At 41.2% G+C, this 22,736-nt stretch overlaps 1 protein-coding gene across 1 annotated transcript in view; it reads left to right on the top strand.

Annotated features, from left to right (window-relative positions):
- LOC126547847 (protein O-glucosyltransferase 2-like) overlaps nucleotides 1-21,999 on the top strand; it is a 60,575-nt gene extending 38,576 nt beyond the window's left edge. Inside the window, exons 4-8 of the mRNA XM_050195873.2 lie at nucleotides 2,355-2,432; nucleotides 2,571-2,743; nucleotides 10,342-10,579; nucleotides 11,979-12,380; nucleotides 17,903-21,999. Coding sequence (XP_050051830.1) covers nucleotides 2,355-2,432; nucleotides 2,571-2,743; nucleotides 10,342-10,579; nucleotides 11,979-12,380; nucleotides 17,903-17,923 — 912 coding nt within the window. The 3' untranslated portion in view covers nucleotides 17,924-21,999. The remainder of the gene's footprint in view (nucleotides 1-2,354; nucleotides 2,433-2,570; nucleotides 2,744-10,341; nucleotides 10,580-11,978; nucleotides 12,381-17,902) is intronic.
- The last annotated feature ends 737 nt before the right edge of the window (nucleotides 22,000-22,736 follow it).

The raw sequence follows: 22,736 nt of genomic DNA, 5'->3' as shown, positions 1-22,736 counted from the left end.
ATGTTGGGACAGTTGAGCTTGACTTTCTAGCTGCTGAGAGAGAAACTCACTTGTGACAAAGTTCTGGTCTCATACCAATGAGCTTGTTATCAGTTGATAGATTTTTTTTTCAAATAGCTCATATTCGAAAATATTTGCTTCTCTATGCATCTCTTTTTATTCGTGCTTGAAAATGTTCGACTCGATTTGCAATGGGCCTTACGATTTTTTTTCGAAGGTATTTTATTCATTGTTCATTTTACTAATCCTTGTGTTTTCTTTTTGAAGAAAATAAATACTACTCGTCACTATTCAAACTGGATTAGGTCGTTTTTTTTTTTTTTATTATTTATTATGCTTACTAGAGAGTGACAGTAACGGGTGACATGGTGTCAGCCCATCTTGATATAAAACAAAGGTCTGTGTCGCTCAGGGAATTTTGCAAGGAAACTCAGGGAAAACCTGGGAAACTCGGGAAATTTGATAATGTCAACTTGGTAGACACCCTGGTTCTGGCATTGGATTTTCGCACCAGTTTATAGTGACCCTCTTCCAGTGCAGCTCTCAATTCTTGAGTGCTGCCCTTTGCCATCGTAGACACCATGCATGTAAGACACAGGTAGTTGATGATGATAGAAGATGATGCTGGGTTCAGGTTCGATTTACAAAGAATTGTACTTCTGTCCCTCTCAGCATCATAGTTTGTAAGGCTGAGAGACTCTACCGATCACAAGGGGCTTGACAAACATGCTGCACTAACGTGAACCATCAGCTAGAAAAAGTGAACAGGTTTTCTTTCTTCTATGCCTATTGTTCCCCTCTGTTTAGTTCTCCTAGTTCTTCTTTCCTTTGGCCACTTCTTACGTGGTAGCTTCATGTTAAAGACAACAAGATAAAAAAAAGCTGCAACAAGATACACAAATATGAACAAATTAAAGTAGCATTTCCTTTCCAATTCTGGGATCCGCACGTTAGCCTGACTCATGTGCTCTCAAGCAAACGACACACTCGAAAACGTGCAGTGTAACTGGTTGCATGCAGGCGACTCGCTACCATGTGTGACAGCCTTCGCAAGCAACACTGCCTCCATCTAGCAATTAAGCTTGAAAGAAGCGCTGGTGGTGTATGCCTTTGTAGCCTTTGTCCAGTTCCCACGACTCCACAGGGCAATGACAACAGTCAAGACTGCTGTGCAGCGCTTCATGGGGAACTTAACCTCATTCATGTGGCAGCAATTACGGTGCTTCCTTTTCTGTGTTGGAACTCATCTGACCTGCCTTGCACAGCACCCAACAAGTGTTGGGTAAGCGGTAAACAACCACTTAAAGCCAGCCGGCAGCATCGGAACATGCCTTAAGCAAAGGCAGATGCAGCAAGCTGAGCTCTTCTTCTCGCTCAGCTCAGCGGAAAGGTTGTGGCTCCATCTTCAATATTTTACACATTCGCTAACTCGATGAGCAATCACTATGCGCAGCGGCAGAACAGCATGTGGGCTTTGGGTAATCTCTCTCTTGGAAGTAGAGCACTAAGCAAGAATTTCGGTCCTAAACTGGGCTCCAACGCCAGACCAACCCAGGCTTGACTAAATATGTGCTGGGCTGCCTGAGCCTGGCCCATGGGCCTGCCAGACCCAGGCCTTCGAGACGGTATATGCCCGTGCACACCTCTACAGAATTTCGGTCCTAAACTGGGCTCTAACGCCAGACCAACCCAGGCTTGACTAAATATATGCTGGGCTGCCTGAGCCTGGCCCATGGGCCTGCCAGACCCAGGCCTTCGAGACGGTATATGCCCGTGCACACCTCTACAGAATTTCGGTCCTAAACTGGGCTCTAACGCCAGACCAACCCAGGCTTGACTAAATATATGCTGGGCTGCCTGAGCCTGGCCCATGGGCCTGCCAGACCCAGGCCTTCGAGACGGTATATGCCCGTGCACACCTCTACAGTATACTTCTACTCTCCATCAGGTGCCATTGACCATTGGCCTGAAAATTAGATACTTGCACAATTTTTTCTAATTCTTTTCTTCTTTAATGAATGTCTGATACAATTTTTTTTTCTTGCGTTGTCAAGGCATTCAGGCTGCATACTGCAATTACACAGTCAACTGCTATATGATAAATTAAGGAAAAAATATTTTTGTTTCTGTAAAGAGTTAAATTGAAGGTTAGGCATTGAGTGTCACTGAGACTGTCTCTCATGGCTACTATTTTGGTTTACGATCAGTGAACAATACTGGCCTCACTATCATGCTACAGCTCCGAACTTCTTTTTCATTTGTAAGCCTACTAGAGCCTGAAATGACACATTACTGTTTAGTATAGTTTTTTTCTGCTCTTCACATTTGTAGCTGTTGTTATTTTTTTTTTCAAGGTCTACCGAAAGTGCTATGGACAGCATGTTGGGTTCAACATGTTCATGGACCAGATACTGTTGTCTCTTGCTAGAAAGGTGAACTTCTTTCCATTGTTTTGTAGTGGTTCGTAATATTTGCAACATTTATGCAGCAGTGTGAACTTCTTTTTTTTTTATCATCGCTAGAAATGAAAACTGAACTAAGTAACTGAAGTTTAGTATGACTTTGTTTAGGTGCTTCTTCCGGATGTTGAAATGCTTGTGAACCTCGGTGACTGGCCACTTGAGCAGAAGAGTCACACTGGAGTCCGCATTCCTTTCTTTTCATGGTGTGGCTCTAAAAGCAGCACTGATATTGTAATGCCCACATATGACATAACAGAATCATCTCTTGAAATGATGGGCAGGTAAGAATTTTGAATTTTTTTCTTCTGTTGCAAGCAAGTGCTGAAAGGTACCTTAGCTGTTTTTTTTTTTTTTTAATGTTTTGATCAAGAATTATTAGACCTAGCTTAGCATTCATGTCTACTGCTGTCCATTTTAAAAAGCAGCCAATCATTCTTGGAGTTTTTCCAAACTTTTTTTTACGTTTATGCAGCCATCTTGTCAGTTCTGGTAAAGTCATGTGTTTTCTTAGTGGGTGTTTACAAATAAAGGTACCGCTAAACTTGGTGAAAAGCATCATAGTGACGTCAACATGTTGAACACTATGCTTGTATCGATGTTAACAAGTCAGTTGTCTTATACATGTGGTTTCTGCCATTTATTGAGGGATTGTGCTCAATTGGTCATATCAGGTTCCTTCCTTGCAAAATATGGCTGATAAGGAAAGTGGCACATTACTCCATGTGCGAAACACTGACCCCATTAAAGCAAATATTTGCATTGCTCCAGGCTGTCTTCCACAATGTTATTGCAGAATATTGAGCAATATTGCAGTGTAGACGTCTGGTATTGTGTGTTAAATCTGCATTGAGATAAGACCACACTTCTCCGCAATGTCTTGCTTTCATTCTAGCCTTTACAGTTTGTCTAGTAAAGTGTGTGAACAGAAATTAGAAACTGGTTGAGCACTTGACAGGAAGCTTGGTAGGATAAAGGTGAGAGAGCAGGCAAATAGAAGGCAAGAAGGCTCCTGGTTGCTGTCTCATTACGCATCTCAGAAAATTGACCTGTTTGTGCAGCCAGTGTTAGACTGCAGTAGACACTTTGATCATTACAGGAAGTTTGGAGCAGCCAGTGTAGTGTGTGTTGTAGGCTCTGCAAGCTTACAAAATGCAGGTGCCACAAAGAGTCCGAATTTCCCTGTAGCCTGGGCATGTCGCCTGTAGGCCTGCCTACCTTGAAACTTGAAAAGTACTTCAATTGAAGACAAGAAACACTACATTTGGTGAAAAGTACTGAAATTGTTTTATAACTTCAGATGTTGACTGTTTATAAAACATTTACTGACTGGGTTCTATAAAGACACTGAAAGATTGCTCTGCTCTATATATTTGCAGCAAAAATGATCAGCTCCTCAGAAAAATAGATATGTTCATCAAATTTGTTCGCAGAATATTCACATGCTCGCAGCTGAAATTTCAATTGCCATTATATTACATTCATTCTATGAGTGGGTGGCACTGTCGCATGTACGCCCAAATAATTGAGTGGGTCTGAAAAATTATGCTCTTAAAAAATTGGTTGGCAATTGTATTTGTAGTTTTTTAAGAATAGTTTTGCCTCAGACTGGATGCAAATTAAAAATGTAAAATTATTTGTGTCAGCACTGCAATCCCAAACAAGCTAAAGAAATTGAGCATTTTATGATAAAATCATAAAAGTGGGCAAGTAAGCACCTTGCGTTCCATCTGCAGTCTGCACTTTTATCTTTCACCGGCACAATGTATTCCTACATTTTGGGCTTTGTGCTTAGACATGCTGATTTACAAATTCTCATCTTGTAAACTTTATGTGTTGATCGTAGCAGTCAGCATTTATCTTTTGTACAGATTAAAAAGACCGCATACCTTTTAGGATGTGTCCTCAGTTACTGATGGAGATAGTGCCTCAATATAACAGAATCAGGCTTTCGCTTATTCGTTAAACAAGGGATTCCATTTCTAGATCGTCATGAAAAGCTGTGTAAAAATTGTAGCCCACTCTGCTTTTTGCCACAAGATATTTCATTGTGATACTAGGGGCATTTCTGCTGTTAATTTTGTATGTGTGTGTATGCATGTGAGAGAGCAAAAGAGACAGTGAGCTGCAGAGAGTTCTTACTGGAAAGTGTCACTGGTTTTCATGTATAACATCACATACTGCAGGCAGCCAAGTGCCTCTTATTATTTAGCTGCACTTCTGTTCCTACATCCTTCTCCTTGTCCCCCTTACACTTTGGATTTGCAGTGTGCTTAAAAAAATAACAGTCAATAAGAATGTTAGTGTATTGTTTTATTACAAAGAGTACTGTGCTCCAAAGCATTCTTTATAGACAGTAGCTGAGGAAGGAAATGTTGAAATTACAGAAAACTCCCTCAGAGTTGGTGTTTGAGCTTGTGGTGGCCAAAATCAGTGATGACGATGAGCCACAATAAACAGGAGTATATTTTTACTGAGCAGAAGGCCCTAGCTGACGGTCATTTCTCGGTGGGTAAATCTCCCCGGCCACCTTGTGCTGGCCACTCTTGATCTGAGCCATGCGCCTGCTTCGCTTTATAGGCAATGGCCTGTCCCTAGCCAGGATAGAATATGATAGGATATCCTTCTACGATGGCGCGTACCCAACGCGGGGGATTGGCTTAGCCAGCTGCCGTTCTCCTCATATTCCTCGACGTTAATGCTGCTACAAGCTAATTGGTTTATTGCTTATGAAAATTTAACATGTGAACATGCAAACAGTGTGCCACATAAAGGCAATAGTATTCTTTGTCACTTTTCTTTGGCTGCATAAGTTTCTGCTGACCATAAACATTGCAAACAATTACCAATGTCTGGTGTTTACCTTTGTGTACTCATCTTTTTCTTGACATTTATGATGATTATGATCTTGCATCTTTTCTTTGATTGCACCAAATTATTTTGTTTCTGTTAACCATTCTTTGACCTTATTGCTTATCTCAAAACACCTGTCTCAGGAGTAATGGCATCTGGAATGTGCCCCGACTGCTGCTTTGAAAACAACACTGGGATGGATTTCAATATCTGACAAAACAAAAATACTATTCCAGGCTCTCAGAAGTTAAAGCTATTTTTTAGCCATTAATTGTATAGTTGAGATGTTGGTGCAGAAAGTTTTTCTTGCTGACATAACTGCTCCTTTCAAGTTTAATTCAAGTTTATATTAAGTTATAGTGGCGATGCATGGCTGGTGTCTGCAGGTATTCTCCCGATCATGTGGCGTCCCCTTCTTGGGCTCGGTGGTGGGCGGCCACCATCGCCGCCGAATTTTCCAACTTTGTATGGCAAACGCTTTTCCCCCACTGTCTGATCGCTCCCTGGAGAGGTTGCGCACCGATGAACCATTCAGCTTTTTTATGCAACCGAAAGAGTCCTTTCCCAAATACCATGTTGTTCACAGTTAGCGCGAGACTAAGACAGTTTGAATCATCTCACCGTTTCTTGTGGCCAAATCTCTCACTGAAGCAATAGGCCCAGGTTATAAAGTAACAAAGATGGGAAGCGGTGATCTTCTTCTCGAAGTTCGCGATATGCCACAATAGCTCTCGAAACTTGTAGCATTTGGGAACAATCCCGTCTCAGTAGGCCCACACAGGACAATGAATACAGTGCACGGTGTCATCTCAGAAGCTGACCTTCTCGAATTTAGTGAAAGTGAACTACTAGAAGGATGGCAAGAACAGAATGTTGTCAAGGTGCAAAGGATTAAAATAAGACGAGATGACGAAGAAATACCAACTGAGCATATAATCATTACTTTTGGGACCAACATTCTTCCTGAATCAATTGAGACCAGTTACTACAAGCTTCGTGTCAGACCGTACATTCCAAACCTGCATCGATGTTTTAGGCATGGGCCACAAACCTGCAGAGGGCATGCTACTTGTGCTAAGTGTAGCTCCATTGAACACTCTTCTGACGTTTGCAGTTCAGCAACCCACTGTGCCAACTGTGGAGGAGACCACCCTGCTTACTCGTGATCCTGCCCCTCGTGTAAAAAAGAAAAACAAATAATAGAACTCAAGGTGAAACTAAATCTGTCTTTCCCAGAGGCATGCAAGCATTTCTATTCCAACCATCAGTCCAGTCCTTCCTACACCGATGTGGTGCGCTGGGGGGCAGCACCACATTATTTGGCGGCCACCCAAGTCACACGCAGAGTGGTGGCGGTCACGCCATCAGCCCCCCTGACTGGAACAACCAGTGCTGTTCCAGCCCCCACAAAGGAGGGCCAGCAGACCCGCAGGCCTGTTGGACCCAGGGCCACTGCCCGTGCAGATCGGCCCAACACTCCCGCGAAAGTGCCCGTTGCGCAGGCAGTATCCACCGCCTCAGACCAGGTGATGGATACAAGCACAACTCCGGCATCTCAGGCGTCCAAGGAACGGCACAGCTCTCTCGAGCGTGCCGCCGAGAAAGAAAAGTCCTATATCACGAGGCCTGGAAAGGTCTCGTGATCTAATCTAATCTCTTAGACGCACAGCACAAAACACATATATTATGGATACACAGATATTACAGTGGAATGTGAGAAGCTTACTCCACAGCCAAGACGATATTAAGGAACTCTTACATAAGTACAATCCAAAGGTGCTGTGTGTCCAAGAAACACATCTTAATCCTTCACGCACGAACTTTCTCCGGCAGTATGCTATTTACCGAAAAGACCGCAACAGGCCCTTGCCTCGTCAGGCGGTGTAACAATAGTAGTAGATAAGGGTGTTGCTTGCCGGCAATTAGAGCTTAAAACACCCCTAGAGGCAGTTGCGGTAAGTGCGGTGCTGTTTAATGAGCTTGTAACAATTACCTGCCTATACATCCCCCCGAACTACCGCCTTTCAAAAACAGAATTTCACAGCTTCCGGAACCTTCCGGCAGTTCCGGAACAGCCTTCCGCTTCCGGAAGGCTGTTCCGGAACTGCCCAGGCACTAGACCTCCTCTGTCCCTCCAGTTGGAAGCACTGTCCGAAGAAACAGGCGCCTCAATTTTAGAGAATGTCATAATGGCAACTACGCGGCTTCCATCGCCTTGCGAGCTGTGGGCTATCGAGTGTGACGTCTCATTTGCAGAAATATCAAAACAGGCACACATACGTTCATTTTCTTGAGCTTCAGGAGAAGTATTCTTGTGCTGAATTTTACACAGATGCCTCTAAGTCTCCTTCTGGTGTTGCTTACGCAGCACTAGGACCAGCATTTTTAATATCTGGTACATTGAACCCACATACATGTATTTTTACAGTGGAAGCATATGCAATACTCTCTGCAGTAAAAGCACATCAAGCAAACGAATCTCACTAGGGCTATGGTGTTCACAGACTCATTGAGTGTAGCCCGAGCCCTAATGAATGTACGAAAACATAAAAACACTGTCTTTAATGAACTGTATACATTGCTATGCTCAGCTTATAGTGCTAAACAAGTGATCATCCTATGCTGGGTACCTGGCCACTGTGGTATAAAAGGCACTAAAGCTGCTGACGAGAAAGCTACTTCAGTGGCTTTTAGTGACAGAAACACAAACATACCCATCCCAGCCATAGATCTTAAACCATACTTGTGCCACAAGCTGAAAAACCACTGGAAGAAACAGATATATACTCAGATACTCAGATATCCAATAAAGTGCACTTGATCAAACTCAAATTAGGGCGTCGGATATTGGAGAAAACATCACAATATAACGAAGTGCTCCTTTGCCGATTAAGAATAGGACACACTTACGGCACTCACTCTTACCTCTTGACTGGGGGGAATCCTCCGACTTGTAGTAAGTGCGGCAAAAATCTCGCAGTCCTGCACGTTCTTATTCAATGCTCTGCAATAGAAGCACAGAGGAAAAAAATATTTCACTTCTGTCTATCACGAAAATATACCTCGGCACCCGACATTTTTTCTTAGCAATGAACCGCTTTCTAATCTGAAATTAGTCTTAGAGCTTTTAGCTGAAACAGACACTCTGAAAACAATTTGGCCAGGAAATTTTTAGCACATGTATAACAGCCCTTGTACTCAAGGGCTTTCTTGAAGCCATAGTGCCATTGGTATGTTTTGTTGCATCATGTTCTTAACGAAACCCCATTGCCATAGTCCACATCACTACCTAGTGAGTGCCATTCTTTAGCACCCATATATTTTACGCCATTTACAGCGACAGGTCTTAAGCCCTTTTACCGCCATGTCACATCTACCATGAGGAATTCGTTGTCCATGCCATTCACAATACATTGTTAACATTACCACTTGTCATGGCACTCTTTGGCCATACCTGGCCCTTGTGCCATAAAACACCACACATGATCAAGTTTAATTTTTGGGGCATGCTATATCACCATAGCTCTCATTTATCACTCTCACTGATATTTCTATGCATTAAATCAGGTGAGCTTATGGGTGGAAGACCTCAATTTAAAGCTAAGCTGAAGCTACTTTATTGATAAGCTTTCCACAAAAAATTGGTTGTCCTTAAAAATTTGTAGGGTGTCCTTTGGATTATGGCCTCTTAACATTTACGAATGATGAATGAGCTGTTTTATTACCTAAATTGTTGCTTTTGAACACAGTTGAATTAAATTATAATAGGTAACTTTTAATTCAGCTACATTTAATTAGTGGAAGTTAACTAACTGTTCTATAAATGTCTACTTTCTGCCATATGCTAGTTGTCTTTATTTTTATCCCTCTATATGACTTTCTCTTTTTCTTCCTTTATAAACATTGGTGTTATCACAGAAATTTTGCTGCATTCCAAAAGTCTTTAACCACCTGCATCAATTCATCTGTTATGAAGATGCTGCTGCTTGGAGTGTGTGAGGAGTTCCTTTCATTGTGTGTTTTGTGACAGAACTGCATGATGAAAATTGACCCAAAATATGTTATGAAACACTCGAAAATTGCCACGAGAAATTAGTGCATTTTCAAGTAGGAGCAAGGAGTAAAATGGAGAATTATTTTGTGTCCTTCTCTTACCATGTAGAATGCCATATAAAATGAAGTCATGCCTCTGTCCATAAAATACTGTTGCATGGCATAACTGTCTTAAAGAGCCCCTAAACCACCTGAGCTCAAAAATTCATTATATAGTGGCAGCTTTGCACCATTTTACAGTGAACACTGAGCTGCAAGAAGTTTTCTTTAATGACACCGTAATAGCAGAGTTACAGGCTTTTTATGAACGGCTATGTGGCTGCTGTGGTTTCTTGCTCTCATTCACTACTGTACCAACAGGTGTTCTCTCCTCCTCACCACATACTCTCAACAACTCCATGCAGTGCAGCAAAAGCTATGGGTTGCATCAACACACCTTAAGAAAGTCTCCTCCACTGTCCACCCCTAATGGTCCTCTGCACAATGCCCACTAAATGAAAGCTTCACGATAGGATTAGCGGCACATAATGTGCGAGCCCCCCTCTATTCTCGGAACATACAGCTGACTTTCATCTCATTGGCAATATCGTTCCTCGTTGGCCGGCTAGTTGACAGCTTTTACTCTTATGACGTCATGCTCAGGACCCTGCTGGCATCATGATGTGCAAAATGAGATCATAAAAGCTCGGAGAGGAGCACTGGATTGTTTCTTGGATTTGCGGCTTCCCTGAGGTGTGTGGCATTGCGATGTTTGCTATAATTTAAGGCTTTCCTGAGGCGTTTAGTACTGCCATGTTTGTGAACGTTCATTGTCACTGTATACACAATGCACATGTTTATTTAAAATGTGTAAGAAAGATGTCAGGTATGATTTAGGGGCCTTTTCAAACCACCAGTGCATCTCTTGAGTCAGTTTGTCACAGTTAGAAGATTTTGCACCAATTTCTTGCCAACGTTTTGGATGCATTCTGTGCAGGGTGACTCTAGATCTTCTTTCTGTGCAAGGGAACAGTGGGCCAGCTTGGAAAGAGAAGCGTCCATGTGGGTTTTGGCGAGGTCGTGACAGCTGCCCTGAACGCCTTGACCTTGTGGCTCTCTCGCGTCGTCACCCGGATCTGTTAAATGCTTCCCTCACAAATTTTTTCTTTTTTCGAGACAAGATGGATGTATATGGTCCCCAAACCAGCCACGTCTCCTTTTTTGATTTCTTTAAGGTTTGTGCAAAATAAGATTCATTGTCTAGCATGGATGTGTAGTACCAAGAGTTCGAGAAAATTGTTTTTGAGGTCTGCGTGACATTTGTCACATGTTTTCCTGTGAAGACCATTCAAGCAATTTATGGTGACTGAAATTATATGCAGCCTTTTATTGGCTTTCAAGCTGATTTGTAGCGTAATAAATCATTTTACTTTGATTGCAGAAGGGCTCAATACCAAAAGTATGAACGTGCCAACTTTTAGCTTACCTATTATTATTGCAAAACTCATTTTACAGTTATACTCAGGTTTAGCAAAGTGGTATTCAAATGAACTAGTCGGTCCATAGCTGATAAAAATTTAAGAGCTTTTCATACAAACAAAGGCGCAACCTTAAGACAGCAGTGTCCTTCTTTGTCAATTTTTACTGGTTGCACAAGTTTCTGCTGAGCACACACATCGCAAACAGATGACCATATTACCAATGTCTGGTGCTTTCCCTCTGTGTACTCACATATTTGTTTCACAGAAATATGTTGCCATCCATTATAATCTTCTCTCCAATTGAACCAAATGATCTTGTTTCTATTCACTTTGTGTGCCTAAGTTGGGGTAGTATGCATCATGCTCTTTTGAAAGAATGCATCGTGAAGTGTTTTCATACTTTTGCTGCATATTGTGACAGCAGAATTTGTATTTAATATACAATATAAGTAATTCTGTACTCCATATCTCAGGCATGCAAAGATGTGTGTAATAATCAGCTTTCTTACTAACTCAGCAACACTAGGTTGTCATAAAAATTGTAGAAACAGTAGAAAAGGTAGAAATGAAAATGTAGAAACAGTAGAAACTGTTGAAAGGACAGTTTTGTGATAAAGTGAAATTAGGTACGACTTATCCTCCCGTGCGTACATGCATGTGTGTGTGCACATGTGTACACACATTTGTTTAATGTAGAAGAGTAGACTGTTGGGCTAGTTGGTCGTCCACATTTGAAGTAGTAGCTTAGCGTGAAAGAAACCATGGACACAAGAAAGACGTCTTTCTTGTGTCCGTGGTTTTTTTCGCGCTAAGCTTCTACTTCAAGTTTAATGCAGAGCGTTGTTTAATCAGTTCTGATACTTAAGTGTGCCAGAAAATAAAAATTATGCACACGTGCATACTTTGGACCTAAGTTTTTATATGGTTTTATCGAGCTATGTCAGCTTAGACGTCCATGAACAAAAAGAAGAGAGAGACACGGAGAGAGTGTTTATTATATATCTTGAGGAGGCAAGTGCAGCCCTTCAGTTGAGAACTTATGGCTCAAGGATGGATAGTTAACATAAGTCCTGTTATCTTTTACTATGCTAAATTTTCTGCTACTTGCACAGTGTAACAAAGTCTCACAGATTACACTTTCTGGAAACTGCAGTACAAGTACCAAATCAACGTGGATGGCACCGTGGCTGCTTACCGGCTTCCTTACCTTCTGGCTGGGTCTGGTTTGGTGCTGAAGCAAGATTCTGAGTATTATGAGCATTTCTACTCGCATCTCACTCCCATGGTGCACTATGTGCCATTTCAACGCAACCTTTCGGACCTAATTGACAAGCTAACTTGGGCACGTGACCATGATGAGGTTGCACATGGCATTGTCAAGGAAGCCCAACAGTTTGCATTGGATCACCTCTTACCACACCATGTGTTCTGTTACCATGCACAGCTTTTCCAAGAATACTCCCTCAAGCTAAAACGACATGCCAAAGTTGCTGAAGGCATGGAAGAAGTGCCTCAACCTCATAATAAGCAGCCATGTGACTGTGGAGAGCAGCAGGTAGAGATTTATTGTATAACCTTTGATGCTGGCATGACATGTTACATAAGAAGAAGGCTGGTCATTTTGCATTGCAGAGAGCAGTTTGTGTTATTGCTGTGATTTTGTTCACACCTCTTACCAAGTTGTTTTGTGTGTCCATGATCTAAAACAGCAAAATTGGCACATTCATATGGAAGGAGGTGTATACAGCAGGCTACTTATGTTTTCATGATGGAGCTGTTGCCACGTAACCTTATGGAGATCTGATATATACTGACCATTAATAAAAGCTGTATATATATATATATATATATATATATATCAGCTTTATTTCACCTAGACAGCACAGCTTGGCTTAGTATGAAGAATGAAATAGTAATTATTCTTTAAGTTCAGCAATTTATGTGCATTACAAGGTGTTTAGAAGGATTGTGCACCAGCCTTCTTTATGACTCCTGGAGCAGTAGTGCCTAAGCAAGTCGTGCTCATCACAGTACTGTCTGAGAGAGAAAAAACAAACCGGTTTAGCACGTCCTTTGGCAACTGCGTCCTGACACTGAGGACATTACCCTGGAGTTACTAAAAGAAGCAAATAGATTTAATGTGGGAGTTACCGTATTTTTGCACATACCATATTTAATTGCAGTGAAGGCACCCCTGCCCCCCCCCCCCCCCTATAAAAAAATTATGTATAGATTGGAAGTGCATTCATTATAGGGCGTAAAATTTTGAGTGAATTTCTTCTTCTACGGTGCACTAAGATTGTGTCCAAAAACCAACTACCAATGAATCAAGCATATATGTAATTTACGAGAATGGGCCAACTTTTTTATTTTCTCGCCTTCAAAACACTCATTCCGAATCAGAATCTGTGCACGAGGAATCTGTACTTCTGGCCACCAATGCCTGTCGTGCTTCAGTCAGTTGGCAAGCGCGGTGTAGCACTGGTGCACGAATTTCCTCAGCACCTTATGGCTTGACTGTTCCTCCCACTTCCAGAAACTGTTATAAATATAGTCTTTGCCTTGTCCTCCTTTCGTAACTCCCTAAGATGTCAGGATACCATCAGTGCTGAACATCGCAGTTCAAGTAAAAATAAGTAATCTTGCTTGTACGCAGGTTTAGTGCACTTCTCCACCTAGCGCAATTAGAAAACTTCGCAATTTGGCATGCAGTGTCTTTACTAGGCCGACATTGTTTTGAGTGAAACAGAAATATAAAATGTACAATTAAAGAAGGCACTTTGCTACAATTGGTTTAAAATAAATTTTTAATAAATGAAGTCTGACTTTCAATGTCTGGAGCTAGTCGAATAGGAACATTCACAGTCGTATATTGCATTTGTTCAGCACAGGACAAAAGATAATTAGAGAACAATCAGACAACAAAAGCAGAGGTTTTTTTCCTGAAGTGCATATGATATTAGCAAACAACTATGACAATGAGTATGATGATGGCGATGTTTCTGTAGCATTCTTTTGAATGTGACATTAGAATTAATTTGCCTCATGACAGGCGTCTGCCTAACTGCCCATGCATGCCTTCTCATCAGCTATTTATCACAGCCACGTGTGTAAGAGCTTGCTGGCACTACTTAACTGCTTTCTAGATCTTTATCCAGGATAAAGACTTGTGGTACCAGAAAGCTCCAGCATACACACTCAGGTGTGTGTTCTGAAGCTTTTCAGAGAAGCATGTCAACAGGAATATAAGAAAAAAAAAAAGAGAAGAAAACAGGCTGTGATAAAAGAAGTAAACTATGACAGCTCTCACCCCACCTCTTGGCTTCTGGCACGCTCTGGAAGTTACAACAGTAAGATAAGGCTAAGACAATATTTGTAATGGTTTTTATTACTCAACAAGAAATTTGCATTGCAGTCCCATTCTGCTCATGCAGACTGACTGATGCTTAACAGCTGTTGGGCTGTGCAGTGAAGCGGTTGTATGTAACTACACTGAGGTTGGTGCAGGGGCCAAATCCAAAAATTCATATCTTGCTTAAAACGGAAGTCAAAATGAGATAGCAATAAAAATGTAATGCCAACAAATAGGCCTATCTAATGAAAGAAAGGGGACGCCAAAGACTTGAAAAATTATAGACCGATCAGTTTACTGTCCGTTGCCTACAAAGTATTTACTAAGGTAATTGGAAATACAATCAGGAACACCTTAGACTTCCGTCAACCAAAGGACCAGGCAAGATTCCGTAAAGGCTACTCAACAATAGACCATATTTACACTATCAATCAGGTGATAGAGAAATGTGCGGAATATAACCAACCTTTATATATAGCTTTCATTGATTACGAGAAAGCGTTTGATTCAGTCGAAACCTCGGCAGTCATTGAGGCATTGCGGAATCAGGGTGTAGACGAGCCGTATGTAAAAATACTGAAATATATCTATAGCGGCTCCACAGCCACCGTAGTCCTCCATAAAGAAAGCAACAAAATCCCAATAAAGAAAGGCGTCAGGCAGGGAGATACGATCTCTCCGATGCTATTCACAGCGTGTTTACAGGAGGTATTCAGAGACCTGGATTGGGAATAATTGGGGATAAGAGTTAATGGAGAATACCTTAGTAACTTGCGATTCGCTGATGATATTGCCTTGCTTAGTAACTCAGGGGACCAACTGCAATGCATGCTCACTGACCTGGAGAGGCAAAGCCGAAGGGTGGGTCTAAAAATTAATCTGCAGAAACTAAAGTAATGTTTAACAGTCTCGGAAGGGAACAGCAGTTTACAATAGGTAGTGAGGCACTGGAAGTGGTAAGGGAATACATCTACTTAGGACAGGTAGTGACTGTGGATCCGGATCATGAGACTGAAATAATCAGAAGAATAAGAATGGGCTGGGGTGCGTTTGGCAGGCATTCTCAGATCATGAACAGCAGGTTGCCATTATCCCTCAAGAGAAAAGTTTATAACAGCTGTGTCTTACCAGTACTGACGTACGGGGGAGAAACCTGGAGGCTTACGAAAAGGGTTCTACATAAATTGAGGACGACGCAACGAGCTATGGAAAGAAGAATGATAGGTGTAATGTTAAGGGATAAGAAAAGAGCAGATTGGGTGAGGGAACAAACGCGGGTTAATGATATCTTAGTTGAAATCAAGAAAAAGAAATGGGCATGGGCAGGACACGTAATGAGGAGGGAAGATAACCGCTGGTCATTAAGAGTTACGGAATGGATTCCAAGGGAAGGAAAGCGTAGCAGAGGGCGGCAGAAAGTTAGGTGGGCGGATGAGATTAAGAAGTTTGCAGGGACAACGTGGCCACAATTAGTACATGACTGGGGTAGTTGGAGAAGTATGGGAGAGGTCTTTGTCCTGCAGTGGGCATAACCAGGCTGATGATGATGATGATGATGATGATGAATGTGCTTTATGTCATATTTTTACGGGGAGCACCTCATTGCGAAAATCGGGGCTGAAAGTGCACCAAAACTGACATTTTGGTATGTGTGTCCTGTTTCTTGAGAATATCTGTACAATGTATTGACATCTTATGAAAATCTTTGCTGTAAAGCACATTTCTAGCAGTAATGCAAAATAATTCAAATGAGCAGTAGGATACAACTTAAAAAAACAGCATTTGGCAACCAAGGCACACAAACCACGTGGGGTTGTGTTAGTCCGCCAGCCAGTCACAGAAGCAAACAAGATCGTTGTCATGTGACATATTCAAAATGGCGTTGTACTTCATACCTCCGGAGCATCTGCTGTTCTTGAAGAGGCTTTTCATTGGCGGAAGCAATGAGATGTGCAACAGACATTGACAAAGTGTATGGAATCTGACCATTTCACTCTTCAAAAGTCCGCAGCACAGTTCATTTCACTGCTGAGCCCATTTTACTAGTGAAAACTTCACTGCCAACTGAAGTGAAACTTCGCAATAAATAGTTGCAGTGAAGCAAGCATTTTATTCCAGTTCAATAAAGAATTAGGCTTTCACCGTTCCACTCTAATATACGAGTGAAAATGTATAAAATTACACGCTAATAATTTTATTTTTGTGGTTACCAGCTTATTTAGGTAACAGGGAAGTTTGAAGTATGAACTATTTGCAGCCTTGCGGATGAACAGTGGCTGGAGGCTATGAGGGCGTGGGCAGGGCTTCACTGCAAACTTAAGTTGTATACAAAATACTGAAAATTGGTGCTGAAAAGTCGTGTTTTACGGGAATGTATGAACTAGTAAAAAATTAGCATAACTCTATTGGGCCATGTTTTGTGTTCTCGATTGCGAATGTTGGCGCAGGGAAAATGTATGCTACGGGAACATGTCAATGAGGTACTACTGTAACTGTGAGCAAAGCAGATATAACCAGGATTTTTTACAAGACAATCTGAGAGAGTCTAGCAACACATCTGGGACACTTGGTATGGAATGACCCTGTCGCCATAGAGTTTCCTACAATAAGTACTAGAGGTAACTCTGGCCCTGCGATCATTCAGCCACCATGGGAATGATGGGAAATACATGCATTTGTCTGATCTTCGTGATTCTGGTTTCAGACGTTCTTGTGACTTTGTTTATTACACTTTATCTGCCTTCATGTCCTAAATTTCAGAGCAATCAATACTTTTCTAAGTGTTGAAGACGCTGCGAACACAGACAATCACTACTGTTTGCAGCGGTTCGGCCTGTCAGTGTGGACAAATCGAAATGCACCAAGTGTCTCAGCGTGCTGACTTGCCCGCAAGAAATTCATAAGGGCATTCTATGGCTCTTGTTGGTACATGCATTCGTGGTGTAATTGTTTCAATACTGGGCTTCTGTGCTAGAGGTCCTGTGTTCAAATCCTGCTGTCGGGCAAGTTTAATAATGATACTTTAATTATTAATGAAACAGTACTTTGTTGAAAATTATGAGCTTACAAAGTCACGAAGCCATTTGAAGCTAGAAGTTAAGGCAAATCCATGTACTTCCCATTATTCCCATGCTGGCTGCAACACCCCGATTGCAACTCCCGTAGACACTGTCACCAGAGTTCCATCTAGTAATTATGGTATAAAACTCTATGCCTGTGACAATCTGACAATTTGCTGTCATAGATCGTTTTCCATAGATAGTTAGCTCACACTGTATTGATACCATGAAGCTGCGGTAATTATTTTTCTTTAAATTGATGACATGGGATCTTGGACGTTGGTTCTTTGGTGATGGTAAAATTTACTAGGGCATTTCGACACTACTTGTCGATTTCAGCTCATGTTTGTGCTTGCGTTTTTCATGTTAATGCCAGAATGTGCACTATAACTTTGATAACCTGTTTGACACCACAGTTCTGGCTTTTCTTATCACATAAGTTAGGCTGGATCTCTTTTCATTGCCTCATGAACTATTGAAACTATGCTTATCATAGGGTTAAAATGTGAAGAGAGCTTTTTATTGAAATGTTTATGTATTGCTGTCTGTTCAACATAAGGTGTTAAATGTGGAAAAGCTTCACTACTTCTGCAAATGGTGATGCCCTGTGTCTTCATCTTCATATTCAACGCTCACTTTTTTCTTTCTTTCTTTCTTTTTTTTCAGAGGGAACATGATGAGTTATAGCCGAAGATACTCCATATACTGAAAGTAGCAGCATTTATCCAAAAGGTGGAATCGTATTTTGCTACATATGGCACAAAAATGAATGTACAAATTCCGTGTGCATGACATGCACATGGAACATGCAAATAGGTGTGATTCGAAGATATGCTTAAAAGGAATACTGACACGTTTTCAAACTCATAGAAATACTACTACATGCTTCTTGTACATAAAAAAGTGACAGCATGTATGAAAGTTGGAAAATATTTTAAGACATTAATTTGGTACTTAAGTTTGTCTCAAAAGGTCGGACCTGGTGTCATCAACATTGTCCCATCATGACACAAAGCGAAATTTGCTGACCTTGTGTAGAAGTTAGGTATTCTGATGTTTCTCATGAAACAATAAACAAGAGTGCTGTGCGTATTTCCCCTGGCTGTGGTTGCATGTGGCAACTGCAGCGATTGCAGAAACATAGCAAGCTAGTGCATTCACCTATTGAAACTGGTTTAAAACTTGTTCAGAAGTGTCATCGTAAATTATCAAGGGCACTCTGATGCTTGCCTGTGTTTTTTCTAGAGTTTAGAGGGCTTGGCCCTTCATTTGGACAAGTAAAAAAATGTCAGTACTCCTTTAAAAGAGCTCTTATGTGGACAATTCCACGAGTATTATCGTCTGCAGTAAGAGCTGTCTTCACTTTGTAAAGCTTTTGTGTATAGGCGGTTTTCTTCAAGAATACTCGGTGACTTTGGATGCCAAATGTATTTCAGCCATGCGAGTAGAATGGCTTCAAGCATAACCAGTGGAATTTGGCTAGATGTCGTGGTACTTGAATAGAACCAATATTTTGTTTATGGTGCAGACTTGCAAACCTTAGCATTTGTTAATCACCCATGTGTCATGTGTTTCTTACTTCACTGCAAACTTCAAATATGAAGTCTTCAGTGAGAGGGAAGTTAAAATGGCACCATTTAACAATGATATTGCTTATTTGCTTATTCTGAAATGCACATTTTGCCTTGACTACCTGTTCCGAAACATGCATACAAAGTATATTGATGCACTGGTGTCATAAGTACCACAAATTATTGACATTGCTAGTAAAGCTATTCTCTCTCTCTCTCCTCCTCTGTCGTTCTCTGAAGTTTTTATAATATTGCAGGCGTTCTATTACCATAGGTTGGAACTGCTAAGATTAAGGACAGTGCTTCATAAAAATTTTCGTCTGCATGAGACAGACAGAAGCACCTGCTGCTATGTCTGTGCAGCTATCTATTCATGTTGTCATTTGGTTTCATTACACTGTAAGTTGACAAACAAATTGTGTTTATGTGCCTGACGAACTATCTGCTCCAATTTGCGCATGTCATCAATCACTGTAAGCGCTTGTCGTGTATACTAGTGATAAGTGTAAAACACTTGTCAATAGTACTATACATTAATTGCAAGTAATGAAATGCAAAGGGCAATTGAGATGCCTGTCTAAAGCAAGCTCCCTGCCCTAAGCTCCACATTATTTTTGGGCCCTTAATATTTCTGGTCACAGTGAGGATGCTGACCTTGCAAAATAATTCCTATGCATTTTAAGCACACTGCATCATTACTGCTCAAGATAGCTATGCTAGCTTTACTGTATTCATTTAAGCAAACCTTGTTTCAAGAGTTGGAGCAGTATATTTAGCTAGATTTTGTGATTTTCAGATAAAAAGTAACATATTTGCCAGAAAATTTCTTGCAAATATGATTAAACCTCAAGAGCTGGTGGAATATGGGCTGATGTGTGATAGAGAAGGCAGAAGGAGAGAATACATTGAGCTGTTGCTGCATGCTTTTACCTGCTCTGTCAGCTATTCCTTGCACCAACATATACCAGTAGCCCATTTCTACTCATTTCTACTCATACTCATTTCTATAGCAAACTATTGAACACATATAATTCTAGGTAAGAAGCAAAACCATTTATCATGAATTCAGCAGCCACAAGATAAACATGCCATCGAATCTATGAGACCACAGTGTCTGGCATTGGGTATGCTGTGTTCATCTATAATACCTGTGAAAGCAGTACTGCTGAGGCACACGAGCGAGCTACGTTAAAATTACTTTGTATGTGGGCCTTTATTTTTAATACTGAAAAGCAGTTACAGAAAACATAACATGCTGCAAATAATTGCATATAGTGTTTTTCAAAGGATACCCAAGTGTTCTGTATCGATAGATAAGTCAGTAAATTATTATTCTGAGAATTACCCAGATAACCATTAAGTAATCTAAACGTAAGGTACTGGTGGCTTCTCCACAAAAGCTAATAACAGGTGGGTTCACCAGTGTAATAAGTATCTGTCAATCTGTCTCTCTTTAATGTGGTGTATATTGGTTGGGGCATTCTATAGACACTTTAAAGCTAGCAGTCTGTGCACCAGGGGCTGCCACAGGCATGCCGCCATTGAATGCCTTCTGAATCAAGAGCAAGCCTGCATCAGCCACCACCCGTCTTTCCAGCAACATTCCAACGAGAGGCCAGGAATCGCTTAGTATTATTTAATTAAAATGTGAAAGGGCATAGGGAAGACATGCTCTGCTGTGAACTGCAAAAACTGCGACAGAGATTTGAATGTGTGGTACGAGACTGTGTGCGAGTTTCGTCCGCCTCCGCTGCACAAGGAATGCCTATATTTAGGGCCCTTCATCATGTATGCCTTTTCACAAGGTGAGCACAACAAGCTTTACCACCAGTGCTGGATAGCCATTTGTTGGCAATGAGTGGCAAGCGATTCCTGGCAATGACTGTCAGGCTAACACCATTTGCAGCAGCAACACAGCATTACCGCCACCTCTGGCACAAAATATTGCGACCTCTTAAACTTCAATAAGCACGCAAATCAGCACTACATCCTCCTCACACAAGCACAACTGACATACTCGAAGAACTTAACTTTCCATAACAGGAAAGTCAAGCATGGAAGAGGTGGGCACCGTGATTTTTCTGCGCTGAGAACCAAACAGCCGAAGAGTGATTGCTCTGCCACATGCAACATTTTTTTTCCACATTGTGTGCGTACATTTTAGTCTGTGCTCTAAGAAACCATTCCCAAGTTGTCTGATCAGAACTAGCAACAAGAATTGCATGGTAAAAGCAGGTCGCCAACAGGCTTTTGTATGCGTAAATAAATCTATTGCAGAGCCATATTGTTGCACTGTCAACGACTGCAACAGGTGCATGGCTGTAACAGCCTTGCAAATCTATTGCTGCAAAGACTAGAATATAAAGGATTAAAGCAAACATCATGGTGCTACATTTGTCGCCTTCAGCTGGTAAGCATGCGCACTATTAAGATTGTAGCGCAGACAGAATGGATAAATTAAACGTATAATTGCACTGCCTCTGCAGCTTTGGGCAAAGTTTTATGTTGTCTACCCACTTGCTGCTCACCATGCTGGCCGAAATAGCGACTGTCTAAGCTGTGTCTGCGGTCGTGGTGCCCATTGTAAACAAATGAGCAAACACTGATCAGAAGGTGCTCAATGGCGGGTGCTGTCTCTTGTGAGCCAATATGGTAGTGCCCATCGATATGCTGCTGTAAAAAGTTTGTATGATGACTCCTCCATTTATCAAGGCATTTATCAAGTTAGCGCTTGTCCTGTCGTCTTCTCTGTCTGTGTCCCTGCTATTTTGCGCTAGTCTTTTGAATAATGAATCCTCCATTTATCATTGTTTGTCAAAGATATCAATTTTTGTTATATGTTAAGCTGCTGGGTACATGTTTCTCAGACTTTTCTATGTTCTCTGAAGTCATCTGTGTAGTAATTGCTTCCATAGTGATATTTTCTAAAGCTTCCAAAGTATTTGGGTACTTGAATTCGTGCTGATAACTCAGTATTATGCACCCTACTTCCCTCTGGCATCATAAAGGTACTGTGATACAGAATATTTGCTTGCTATTTTATTGTAATAGCATGATCTGTGATTATGGTGTTGGGGCATTTGTTTCTTCAGCGCATGATGTGTTCCTGTTTGTAGTGTCTTCTTCTGTGACACAAGAAAAAGCTTTCTCTATAGAACTGTTTTCAATAAATTGTTCAATGTTGCTGGCTAATTTCAATTTATGTGTGATTCAATTGCGTTATGGAAACCCTCTGAAGTGTTCACCAATGCTTCCAGCAAAATTTTTACAGTGGACTTAAACAGTGAAGTGAGGTTCACATTCATGTTTATATGTAAACATAAGGTTCTACGACACATAAAATGTAATTCGAGCTGGCATCAGAGACATTCAGTGAAGAGTGACACACCTACTGGTACATACCCAGTGACCTAAATTAGCATCAATTATAGTCTGTGGCAACCTAAGCATTACAAAGAAGCTTCATTCACAAAAACGCAACACACCTGCTCTTCACCTATAAAATAGAGCTGGGCCAGCTGGAGTCCACTCAGCTTATTGATTCTGGTGTGCTAATGTACATGCTAGGCTAATTAAACAATAAAAACTAGTTGTTTTAAGCAAAACTATTATCTTTGCTGACCAGTGACATCGGGATCCCCATAAAATGTGCATAGACGTTCAGGTTTCATGCTGAAACCAGTGACACAAAGGCTGATCTTTATGAAGAAAACAGTTGTTTCAAACACGTGAAACTACTTTACATCAGTTAGATAAGCGAACCTAATTGGCTGGCACATCTGTGCAAATTTTGTTTTAGTTGGGCAGTGTACATATAACCCTGTATAATTCTTAGGTTGTCAACGACTATAGGTTCAGTGAAGACCAGCAGAGACTGAGTGGAACATACCCAGTGCTTCAAGTAGGCATCAAAAAGTTTCTTCAAACAG

The sequence above is a fragment of the Dermacentor andersoni genome, chromosome 1, assembly GCF_023375885.2.
Source record: "Dermacentor andersoni chromosome 1, qqDerAnde1_hic_scaffold, whole genome shotgun sequence".
In the NCBI taxonomy this organism is placed as follows: Eukaryota; Metazoa; Arthropoda; class Arachnida; order Ixodida; family Ixodidae; genus Dermacentor; species Dermacentor andersoni.
Note: the sequence above shows the minus strand (reverse complement) of the source record. Positions and strands in the feature narration are given on the sequence as shown.